At 53.3% G+C, this 12,060-nt stretch overlaps 3 protein-coding genes across 3 annotated transcripts; 2 read left to right on the top strand and 1 right to left on the bottom strand.

The window, feature by feature from the left end:
* Positions 1-3,018: 3,018 nt before the first annotated feature.
* On the bottom strand, positions 3,019-4,044 carry J4E78_002704 (uncharacterized protein; the record flags this gene model as incomplete). Its single annotated transcript, XM_049363349.1, has 3 exons — positions 3,019-3,750; positions 3,811-3,928; positions 4,037-4,044. 3 exons carry the CDS (start codon positions 4,042-4,044, stop codon positions 3,019-3,021), a joined length of 858 nt encoding a protein of 285 aa, XP_049225941.1.
* A 2,435-nt stretch (positions 4,045-6,479) lies between these two features.
* Positions 6,480-7,686, top strand: J4E78_002703 (uncharacterized protein; the record flags this gene model as incomplete). The annotated part of the gene is made up of 4 exons (XM_049363348.1): positions 6,480-6,645; positions 6,693-6,749; positions 6,798-7,301; positions 7,352-7,686. The coding sequence occupies 4 exons, from the start codon at positions 6,480-6,482 to the stop codon at positions 7,684-7,686; spliced, it is 1,062 nt and encodes a 353-aa protein (XP_049225940.1).
* Positions 7,687-8,816: 1,130 nt separating this feature from the next.
* SIP5 (SNF1-interacting protein) lies at positions 8,817-11,462 on the top strand (the record flags this gene model as incomplete). The annotated part of the gene is made up of 2 exons (XM_049363347.1): positions 8,817-9,227; positions 9,285-11,462. The coding sequence occupies 2 exons, from the start codon at positions 8,817-8,819 to the stop codon at positions 11,460-11,462; spliced, it is 2,589 nt and encodes an 862-aa protein (XP_049225939.1).
* Positions 11,463-12,060: the final 598 nt, after the last annotated feature.

Below are 12,060 nucleotides of genomic sequence, written 5' to 3'. Positions count from 1 at the left end.
CTTTGATATGTTGTGATACTTCGGGTGATGGAGTTGGTATGGTGGATCGTGGGCTTGTTAGAGGAACGGAGGTGGATCTGGCAGAATGTTGCGTATTGATTAGTCAAACAGTTGGAAGTCTTTTAAGAAGTGTGTTGTTCGAACCAAATAGAAACAGCAATATTAAATGTGAGTGTCCTTTAGATATGTGACTCAAGCATAGTATGTCTTCCTAGGTAGCATGAATGCATCAGGCCCCAAGCGCGATGTTGTACCATGGCACGACGGCAGTTGCGCCCTTTTACTCCGCACTTGCTACCGGGATTCGCATCTCTTCGATCGTTACTAAATACGATACACATGCCCATATTCTTTTGAACCTACTGAACGCGAACGTAAAATGCCGGAATGATTTTGGTGGCGTCGCGCCGAGCTGGCTGCCTGATGAGGTAGACCCGCATGCGCGTGACGAGGCTGAGTTGTGCCTTCCTCAGCCGCACTTCAACTTCTTAGCACCGAACTTCTTCTCTTTCATCCTCCCTGCGCCATCGCATTCTCTTTACACCTCATACCTCTCTTAATATATCTTGTTCTGCATGTCTGTATGCGGCGTCCGAAAGCTACATTTGCCCACCAGCGAAGATGGTCGAAGCTGCTGGGAAAAGGTCCAGACTCCTCAGCCTTGCCAGATCTCTGAAGTCTTTGGAATCAAGACCACTTTCGAGAAAGTCATCGAAGCTACCTGTCGCCGAGGGATATCTACCTAGAATAACAGAAGAGCGGCTTACAACTATGGGAAATGATCTAGAGACAGGCCGAACTTCACACGACTTGCCACGCCCCGTTGCAGCTGGATTGGAAGTTCTTCCTGAGTCGATATGTCCTTTGTGCCTCAACCTCGGAAATGAGGTCTGGGATGCTGACTATCGCCAGAAGTACGGACTTGGAAGTTATCTGAGGCGTTATAACTCCGCAATAGACGTCGTTCGTAATGCGAAACAAGGTTGCTCGGGTTGCAAAGTCGTCGCTTGGGCTTTAAAGCCTTATCTCAGATGGATGAAAGAGCAGAATGGCGACATGGTTCTTCGAATTGGAAAAGGATTCTTCAACTACACTGGTGAATGGGCCTCGCGCGACATGGGTTATTATTGGCGCCCAAAAACCACGGAGACTATCTGTGGTGTAATTGTACTCAGAAATACACCTTCCGAACCTGGAGAAGACGTCTCCGATTCACCGAAAGGTCCGTCTAGATCCTGACGGAGTAATGCAGAGCCACTCTGCAGCCCTTACTAACATCAGTAGAACATATGAGTCCGTGGTGTCATCTGCAGTCAGTACCAAGGATAAGTGATCACACGGGTTCCGCGACCGCTGTCGGGAAGGTAAAGTCTTGGTATACTGAGTGTCTTTCGAGTCACCAGCTGTGTCTCCAGTCTTCAATCCCGCAGCTACCAACGAGAGTAATTCGGATTGAAGGGCCTTCCAAAGCCAGCGTACACACTTCAGGCGTTGAGCGGTCTGAGTATGCTTGTTTAAGTCACCGTTGGGGTGGGCAGGTCATGATTCAGACCACTACCATAACTTTGGAGCAATACGCAGTACAACTTCCCTGGGACGAGCTGCCCAAAACCTATCAAGATGCCATTCAATTCGCTCATGCGCTTGGCTTCGGTTACCTATGGATTGATTCACTCTGTCAGTCTTCTTTACTTGCAATCTGCGCCAGACCTCTCATCCAAGAACTAATTGAGATTTAGGTATAATCCAAGACTCGCCCGACGATTGGCGTCACGAAGGAAGTCGGATGTCAGACATCTACTCGAATGCAGCTATAACCCTCTCCGCGACATGGGCATCAAGACCTTCCCAAGGTTGTTTCGTAACACCTGATGCGGAATACATGCCTCATACAAGTGTATTTAAGAACAACTATGAGGGGACATACGGACTACATTGCCACGAATGGATTCCTCGACTTCAAGTTCCACTGCATGATCGAGGCTGGGTTTTCCAGGAACGGATGCTATCGAAGCGTGTTGTTCACTTTATGGAGCAAGAGCTCTGGTGGGAATGCCGAGAGACGATCACTTGCGAATGCCGCAGTGAATACCACGGCAGAAGTACATTCGGGGTCGATATGAACCAAATAGATAGGATGCTTGAGTTGTCATCGCCAATTGACATTGAAAGCTACTGGGAGGAGATTGTGACTATATATACGACGAAGTCGCTCACATATCCCAGTGATATTTTTCCTGGTTTGCAAGGACTAGCCAAACTGGTGCCCCAAGTCATGGGTAGATATTATGCTGGACATTGGGAGGCCACCTTAGTTCAGAGCCTCTGTTGGCACGTTACTAAAGTATTGAGGAGTAAGCTTAAGGAATGGCGTGCTCCATCCTGGTCGTGGGCTGCAGCTCCAGAAAGAGTGACCTGGTTTCCTCCAGGGTCCGATCCAAAGACGACCACATTCGCCACTGTTCTTAGCGCGATGACAAAATCCAAAGGAGATGACCCAATGGGTCAGATATCTTATGGATCCATTGTTCTGAGAGGCAGGTACTTGGTCGGCCACATCACTGCACCTGGCTATACCGCCGCCCTCCGGCTCCGATCTCCACTCAACATAACAGCGCAATGTTTTGTTTGCTTTCCTTATTGGGAACAAACCGATCTCAAAATCGGCACGCAGATCACTGCTCTGAACATTGTCCAATTTGATGGCCCGTTTTTGTGGAACAATAAGAGAGGTAGCCGCAAGGGCTATTGGTTACTCTTGAGAAGTGTGGCGAGTGTAGAAGGAGAATACATGCGTGTCGGTATATACCCAGAACCGGATCTTACGATAATCTTGGACTCCAGGGATGTTGAATCTGTAATGGAAGAAGAGGCAGTAGAAGGGGAGTTCAAAATTATCTAGACGCACAAAAAGGCGGTCAGAACCCATGCTCACTTCGCAAGAATCCGAGAGGTCAGACTCTCTACTTCAATATGCTGCCCGCACAAAATGTTTGTACGCTTACCCAATACACCCCCTCAGCTCTCCCCCTTCGTCTCCTTCTCCACAACAACAGCATCCTTCTTCGCCGGCCTCTCCCCAAAAATCTGACTCCCCACCCTAACCTCATCACTCCCCATTCTAATCGCCCCCTCAAAATCCGCACTCATGCCCATACTCAACTCCAACTGTCCCTCTTCCCACCCAAGCTCCTTGACCACCTGATCCCTAACCTCCTTGAGTTTAACGAAATCCTCGTTTTCGGTCTCGGGCGTCGTGGCTTGACTGCGCGCAATGGCGCCGATGGTCATGAGGCCGTGGAGGAGGAGATGGGGACATTTGTCTATGATGTGCCGACATAGCGCGAGAGTGTCGGAGGGCTCGACGCCGGATTTGGCTTCTTCGCCGGAGGTGTTGACCTGGACTTTCACGCGCAGTTTCTCTTCCACCTGCACTTTATCGTCTCCATCTTTCTCGACCAACGCCCTCCTCCCCTTCTCCAGCTCATTCGCCTTCTTCTCACTATCCACACTACTCACACACCACAGATTCGGCACTTGTTCGGCCAGCTGCTTGCACTTGTTCGATTGCAGACCACCGATCATGTGCCATTTTATGGAGCGGGGCAGGATTTTGTGCTTCTCGAGGAGTTCTTGGACGTAGTTTTCGCCAAAGTGCGTTTGGAGGGGTGGCTGCGAGGGAGAGGATGGTTTGTGTAGCGCGAGGATGTCGTTTGCGGGTTTGAGTTTGGAGACGGCGATGAGGCGGACCTGGAGTGTCGCGTGTTAGCAGGTGGGTTTTGGGGCGATTGAAGGGGTGGATGGGCGTACTTCTTTGCTGCCTTGGCGGGCGGCGTTGATGCGCGAGGTTATACTCGCGATGTTCTCAGTGAGCTGCTTCGCGCGTTGGGGGTTGATGTGCATGTCTTCGGCCATGGTTGATGCAGGGCTATGATGGTGTTCGCGTGTTCAGCCCTGCGACTCGCTTGGATGAAGACGTCAGATCGGCGTTACTGCAAAGTGCCGTGTTATCTCCGTTGTATGCACGAGTCATCACTTTTGCATGCTGATACAGGCACCCGGTCCGGAAAAATCGCCGAACTCCCAAAGCTACACCTTTTGCACGCTTATATCTTTACAAGATCTTATTTATTTTGTATATTCTAATTACTAGAAGTGTAAAGAATTACAAGCTCCATTTTTCTAGCTATTAAGCTTCTTTTATTCTTTTGTTGTCGTAGAATAAGAAGAGTGCAAAGAGGGGTAGATATTATCGTTCTACCTAAAGCAGGCCTGTTTTGGTGGGTTTAGAGTCCGGCCATTTTTCCGGACCGGGTGACAGGTAAACCAAGGGCTTGGCTATCGATTAACGTACTTCTAGGCGACGATGCAAAGGTAGAATTGATGCTAAGGAGCCCCTACGACAGGCTGCGAAGTCTGCCAGGACTCGCTGACCCGCTGCAACCATTTTTCGCTCCCACCAAAGGCAGGGTCCACCAACAAGTCGTGATCGGTACCTGGGAGCACTTCATTTTTGTAATCATAGCTTTGGCTCGGTACCCATATCGCATTGAACCAATCCCTGCCTTTATCGCCGACCAATTGGTCTTGTTCTGCGTGCATGCAGTCGATATCCCAGACCCGTCTGTTTCCTGCCAGTCGGTCGTCTTCACCAATGGTCTTGGACAGGAGCTGTACCGCGTCGTTAAGATCTTCCCATTCGACTATGGGGGTACTCCATGGAACAGAGCGTCTCAAGAACATCTGTGTGTCCATTGAGACGCCGTCCACGGACTCTGCGAAAACGAACTTGGTAATGTGGTTTCGCAGATCATCCACGACTTTTGGATCGTCAAGTGCGACGTCGTAGAGAGTGTCGCGAGGGCCATCATTTGGCTCTCTAGGCTCAGTTGTTTCAGGCGCTGCAAGAGCGACTGGGCCTGCGGTAGGGCTTGAGCGCGACAATGAAGTGGATATTCCTTGAACGAGGGTGCCGCTCAAGCCAACCAGCGGAACGACATTCTGACTAATGAATCTGGCGACGGGGCCCATTTTCCCTATTAGAGACGCGGGAAGAAGCCCAGTAGCCTGTAAATGCGTCATCTTCGTGTGCGAGTAGTGTACCCACGGAGCGAAGAAACAGATGTATGGATGGTTGGGATTCAGCAAATGTGGATAGGCGAGGATAAGGTTCATGAGGTAGATGTCGCCTCCACTGTGACTAGCAACCGAAACATGCTCGATATTCAAATGCGCCAGGAGTTGGGGAACCATTTCTACGTGGATGAGTTAGCCGCCTTGGTGAGAGAACGTGTTCACCAACCGAGCCAGGTCTGAATCCGCTTCTCAGGCTTCACAGCATCACTGCCACCAACCCCAGGACGATCCGGATGAATAATTCGGACATGATGCCTCTTTGCTAATTGATCCAAAGGGGAGTAAGACAGGCGCTGGCCAAACATCGCTCCACAAAATAAGACGACTGCGTTGCTGTCGGCGTCGCCAAAGTCGGAGTAGGATACATGATAGGGTTCGGGTCGGTCAGCATCAGGGTCGGCGGGAAGCACGAAACTGCGGTGGAACCTTCGATCGCAGATGAATTCAAGCGCACCCATGGTGAGGGGATAAGAAGAGTTCGTTGGTAGGATTGTTGAGGTGAGTACGTTCGATCCTTCCAGGTACCTCCAGCCCATCAGCTGCCAAGCATGGGTATGTCAGGCAACCAGACACGCGGCAGGAGGCTGCAGGCGCTATTGGATGTCAAGGGACGAACCCTACTTTTGCGTACGTCCTTTCATCGCAATCCCCACCAGAGGTGCCGCGATTTGGTGTAACATGTTGAGACATAGCCTATAATCTTTTGATTGTTGAAGAGGGTAGGTGAGGAATTCAATCGCTCGGGCACAGGACTGAAGCTTCGTCATGCGAAAGGATGAGGTGACAACACCAATTCTCAGAGAAAACGAATGTCGAAAAGCGAGTCGAGTGTATCCTGAAGATGCCAGAGATCCAGCTGCGATGGAATCTGGTGACGTCGAAGGCTCGCTGCAGCAGGAAGAAGGGCATCCCCGGAGCAAGCCTCATCACATCCGGCTCGTCGCCCCACATGGCAAGTAACGTGCCGCAGAACCGCCTGCGCGTCTTGCCCTCCACACCCCATCAAAGACCAACCCCAGATTTGATTTAGTAAACAAGACACAATGCACTCAAGTGTCTACTGAGAGCATAGAGACGCCCGGCTAAGGCACCTAGTACCTGCAGGAGGTGCCGGAGTAATACTTCAGACAGATTGCTTTATATAGCCAAGCCCCCGTTTAACCCCGGATACACCCATGACGCCAGTGATGATTAATATCAGGGCGAACTTCTAGAAATGAAGGTGCATGCGGTTTGGAGGGGCGCTTTTGGATTGCAATGTATAAAGATGTGGGTACTGTAGGTTGGACAGTTGCTGGCGCGGTCGCTCTTTCCCACCACAGTACTTCTTAGCCTACTTCACCATGAGGTATCTCCCAGTCGCTCTTGCCGCTGCAGCAGCACAAGGTGCGCTTGCACACCCAGGTTCCCCACATCCAGACGCGCAAGGAAGGTACACGATCGAGGCCGAGGGAATCAGGGCGCAATTCATTCCCTATGCTGCTACTCTCACCAACCTTTTCGTCAAAGGTAGAATGCACTTATCATGCTAGATGATATCTACTAATAGGATCCAGACCCGGCAGGCCAGGAGCTGGACATCGTCCTAGGTTATGACAATACGTCTTACTACCGTAAGCTGCTGTCGCGCATGCATCGCTATACAACCTAACATTCTCCAGCGGTCGACCCGGGACATCCCGTCTACAATGCCATCCCAGGCCGATATGTCAACCGCATTGGCAACGGCGAATACTCCATTGACAACGTCACGTACCACACTGAGAAGAACGATGGCCCAAACACCCTCCACAGCGGTACAAACAACTGGTCCTTCAGGATGTGGAACGTCAGCGCCGTGACCAATTCGTCCATCACCTTCTCCATCAGCGATGCTTCCAACTCTTCGCTGGGTATGATTGGCCGTGTGGATGCGAGTGTCACGTACTCGGTCTCAAAGAACAAGTGGCACATCTCCATGGATGCCACATCCCCAGAGGCCAAGACGCCGCTCATGCTGACGCAGCATACTTACTTCCAGCTCGATGCCTTCAAACGCCCTGACAACCGCACGGTCTGGAACCACACTGTGTACATGCCAGAGGCCAAACGTGCGCTCGTCGCCGATGCGAACGCTCTTCCCACTGGCGAGATTGCGCAAATCCCCGCCGGAGCCATTGATGATTGTGAGTAATCTCTCTATGAACCTAATATGAGTTGATACTGATTTGATTAGTCTGGTCTGCACCGCACGAACTTGGGTTCGCGTCAGGCAACGAAGAATTCGAGAACCACTGCGGAAACGGGTGCCACGGCTACAACGGCGCCTGGGCATTCAACGAGGCCAGGAACAAGAGCGCAGCTGTGCTCACGCTATCGAGCGCATACAGTGGCATCGAGGCCAAGCTGACGACGAACCAAGACGCCGTTGTCCTCTACACGTGCAATTGGAACGACGGAAAGAGCGAGTTCAAGAGCACCCAGGGTGTTGTTGGCCAAGACAAATTCATCCCGCGCGACGGGTGCATCGCTATTGAGGCCCAAGACTACGTTGATGGCATCAACCAGTAAGTCGATGATGACGTCGTTTCAGGCACAAGCTAATGTTGTTGAACAGTCCGGAGTGGGGTCGGCTGGACAAGCAGATCTCGGGCCCTGGAGACAAATACCACTGGGAGTCGTCGTGGGAATTTGGAACGATCTGACATGAGGCGGTAGCGGGCTTTGAAGGGGCGCGAGGGTGGTGAGGCTAGCAGTGGACACGGCGTAGGACGGTAGGTAGTAAGCAACATGTTATGCAACCCCATTGACCAAGTGTCAATATCTGGAGCCCCGCATTTGGGCGGGGTGCAGTGCTCGCGTGTCGCCCAACGTCTGCTTGGTAGCGAACAGCACAGTGTTTGAGGGCGAATTTCGAGTGTTTGTTGACAACGAAGTGGTGGTGTTGGTGGTCGCCGACTGCGGGCGGGAATAGCAGACTGGGACAAGGCCCAAGGTTGGTTCCTGGTATTGGTATCGTGGCGGCGCGGGCTAAGCGGCACAAGCTCCAGGACCTAGCTGCAGCATGCCATGGCTGCATATAGGCCCAGATGTCGCCAGCACGCAGCCTGTTTGCTCTTCCATCGTGCGCCCTCGTCACTACTCGACTCTGTGAATGATGGTGAAGGCATGCTGAGCTGACATGATCGACGGCAGCTCCTGACGCCTGATTGCCTTTTCCATCGCCCCGCCCATTCGGCCCTAAGCTTCCTACATACGCAACATTCATTTGCGATCGACAGTCCGCTGCGTAGCTGCCAAGCAACGACATCATCCAGGAATCGTCGACTCCAGGGCGCCATCACTCCAGGGTTGCTCGTCGACACCCACTCCCCACTGCACTTGCCTCTGCCTGCCTCGCCCATGCGCCCCTTTTGTCGATCGCGACTGCTCTGTCTATCTAATCGCATCTCGTGAGGCGCGTCGGAAAGGGCCACCCACGGCCAGTCCCCAGCATCGATGTCCTTGTGACACCGGCTATCTTGCACCGGACACGCCCACCACCTCTCCCTCGCTAGCCGTCGCGATAACGACCTGATCCCTGCCCGCACAGACTGCGTCACTGGCACTTGGGCATCCACGGCCCGCCCTGCTGCGAGCCCGGCGCGATCCGCTTTCACCATCGATAATCCAATTCCTCCATCCATCCTTCCACCCGCACCATGGGCAACTCGCAGGGCAAAGAGGCCACGCCGGAGCGGAGAGGCCACGCCCGCCGCTCCAGTGCCCACCAGCCCACCTCGCCCTCGACTGCCGGGCCCGCCGCATCCACACACGACAGGCCGGGGAACAGTCCCTATGGCAACTCGCGGAGAGACAGAGGCAGCAGACCGGACCTGTCTTTCCTCGGCATACGCACCGGCGACAATGCCGAACGCGACCCCGCCCTCGAACCGCGCCGGGAGACAAAGGCGGAGCGCGAGGCCCGCAAGCTGGAGAAGGACCGCATCTTGAGGGCCCAGGAGCGCGAGAGGAGTTTGAAGGAGGAAGGCGTCGACGGAGGATACCTGGTTACGCTCGGGGTATACACGGGACCAGAGGACTTTAGCAAGCCCACGGTGCGGCAGCTGCAGGTATGCCTCTATCCGTGATACGAGGATCCCTACGAGAACTGAACTCACACGTGATAGATTGAGCGACGACTCGCTCCCTTCTGGCGCGGTCTCGATGACCACGAAGACACTTGGACTGAGCACCAGCTCGTCGAAGTCGTCAACGGCCGCCCGCTGCCCGCTGCAGACGACATCCCTCCCGAAGAGCCGCCTCGAGTCACCACGAACAACCACCTCAGCACGGCATGGAATCCGCGCAGCTCGGAGCCCAGTCTCAACAAGCTCACGGTGCCCATGGGCGCTCGCTCCATGTCCCAAGAGCCAGAGCGCGGAGGTGGTCTCTCCCCATCGAATCCTACCTTCTCACTCCCCTCGCCTGGCTCTCCGATCGCGAACAACTCCTCGTCCTCGCCATTCTTCCGTGGCCGCGCCAAAACACTTGCCTCTCTGGCGACGGGTTCCCGCAATGCTTCGCAGTCTGACATGGCCCCGCAAGAACTACACCTCCCCAAAGACCCGTACGTTAATGGTCAACGGGTTGAGGCTTTCCTCTACAAGAATGCCTCCGAGTGCCCCATCTGCTTCATGTACTACCCGCCACACCTGAACAAGACGCGATGCTGCGACCAGCCCATCTGTTCAGAGTGCTTCGTCCAGATCAAGAGACCCGATCCGCATCCGCCGGAGCATCACGGAGAACCAGGCGCCGAGGGTGCGCAATCTGCCGAGCCGGAGGAAGAGGTCCAGCTAGTTTCGGAAGCAGCTGCTTGCCCGTACTGCACACAAACCGAGTTTGGAGTGACCTACGAGCCGCCGCCTTTTAGGAGAGGGCTCGTCTACAATGGTCAGGGTCATAACGGCATGGGTAGTGCGACGTCGGCAATGTCATCCACCTCATCCTTGAATTCGCCTACTGCGGCCGGCCCTGGTAGAAGAAGGGCGACGTCACTGGCAGTCACGGACAAGACTGTGATAACGACTGACATGGTGCGACCTGATTGGGCCAAGAAGCTGGCAGACGCGAAATCACACGCTTTGCGAAGGGCTGCCGCGGCCACTGCGCTACACAATGCCGCATACATGATGGGAAATCTTCCACAGGGAGAGAGCCGGTTCGGCCTTGGAAGACGAAGGCGAATCTTCACTACCGACAGCGCTGGTAGCAGTGGACACGGAACACCCAGGCGTGAAGGTGAAAGCTCGTCCGGTCAGCCAGGGACCTCGGGCGACCTATACCCCAGCCGAATAAGCTCTAGGAGAGGGAACAGGATTGATGACCTCGAGGAGCTTATGATGATGGAAGCAATACGCTTGAGTCTGGCAGCCGAAGAAGACCGCAAGAAGAGGGAAGAGAAGGACGCCGCCAAAGAAGCCAAGAAGGAGGGTAAGAAGAAGGCCAAGGAGATCAAGAAGGTTGCCAAAGCCCAACGGAATATCGGCAGTGGCTTCCACCCCATCGAGATTGATGGCATTGACGAAACGGAAGCGGGCAGCTCTTCGGCGGCTGGGAAAGGAAAGGGAGTTGATCGGTCTGGTGGCGCCGGTGGCTTCAATCCCATGTCAGAACCGACGTCGACTTTGAACACGCCGGCTACCAAGGACGACCCGCAGAAGCATCTCGAAGCCAGTCGCGCACAGATTCAGCGGGAGAAATCTGACACCAGCAATCCGGCTCCTTCTCATCTCGAGCGCAATAAATCTAACGCCTCCTCGTCCTCGTCGTCGTTCGCAGACTCATTCCAAAACTCACTACAACAGCAAGAAAACCAAAACCTCGCACCTGGCTCTTCTTATGTGCCTAGTTCAAACGCATCAGGCATCAGCTTAGCCCAGGGCGACACCGATACTCCTCCACAGGATTCGAATAGCACCGAGCCAATGTTCAACTTCCAAAGTCTCACAAAGGCGATCACCCCCGAAGACGACAACAAGAATGAGAACAAGCCTCAATATATCGAGGACGTGGGCGAGACGCATACCGAAGAGAAAGCTACAACTGCGAACGGCAAAGCGCCTGAAGCTTCAACAGCTGTAGAAAGCCAGACCTCTGACCCGCTAGCTGAGAGCACAGTGACGCTCAGGCCAAGTGAAGAGACACCAAAGACGCAGGACGCCCACTCCAACGACGATGACGAAATCAGCCCTGCGCCACCCATCCAACTCGTCTCAGACGACCACTCCCCCTCACACTTCGACCAGAAGCACCTCGGTGAAGTAAGCATGATGCACGAGTTGAACCACCAAGCCACGCAGTGAAACCCTTCATCACAACAACATGACCAGTTTTCCTTTGTCTCGAACTTCACATCAACATGCATTCGAATCGGTGTTTATCAAATCAATCAAACAAACGGCGCAAACGGGGGACAAGGGAGTTGAACAATCGCTACAGGATCTTAGTGTCTATTCTGTGTTTCGGTTATCTCGGGTTCCGTGGGTTCATCGGGCGCGTGGGAAGGTCTTTTACTTTTCTGGTATGAAATTGCTGGGATCATGCGGATGGGCAAGTGAAAGCCTGTCTGTTGAGCTAGATGTCATGGAAAGAGAATGCATTTTATCACAAGATCATCTTGAGTGGAGTATGTTGAGCATGTATTGTGTGGAGTGAAACATGTAGTTTGATGGAACTGGGGTAATCATATCAAATATAAAGACAAAGCAAAGCTCAAACTACGTCCTTGCACCACGACCTGCGCGTGCGGTTTTCCCTTTGTTCCCTTCCTTCCAGCCCACAACATCTTTCCTGCTGCCCATCGTCATGCTTCCTTCACACCTTTACTTAACGGCCTGTGAGAACCTAGCCTTTAAAGTGGTATTACCCTAGTATGCAAGCCGTGACGTAACGGCAACGTTG

Source organism: Alternaria triticimaculans (genome assembly GCF_023758025.1).
Source record: "Alternaria triticimaculans strain BMP 0046 chromosome Unknown scaffold_2, whole genome shotgun sequence".
NCBI classification, from domain to species: domain Eukaryota; kingdom Fungi; phylum Ascomycota; class Dothideomycetes; order Pleosporales; family Pleosporaceae; genus Alternaria; species Alternaria triticimaculans.
The sequence above is the reverse complement of the archived record's forward strand: the minus strand, read 5'-3'. Positions and strand labels throughout refer to the sequence as shown.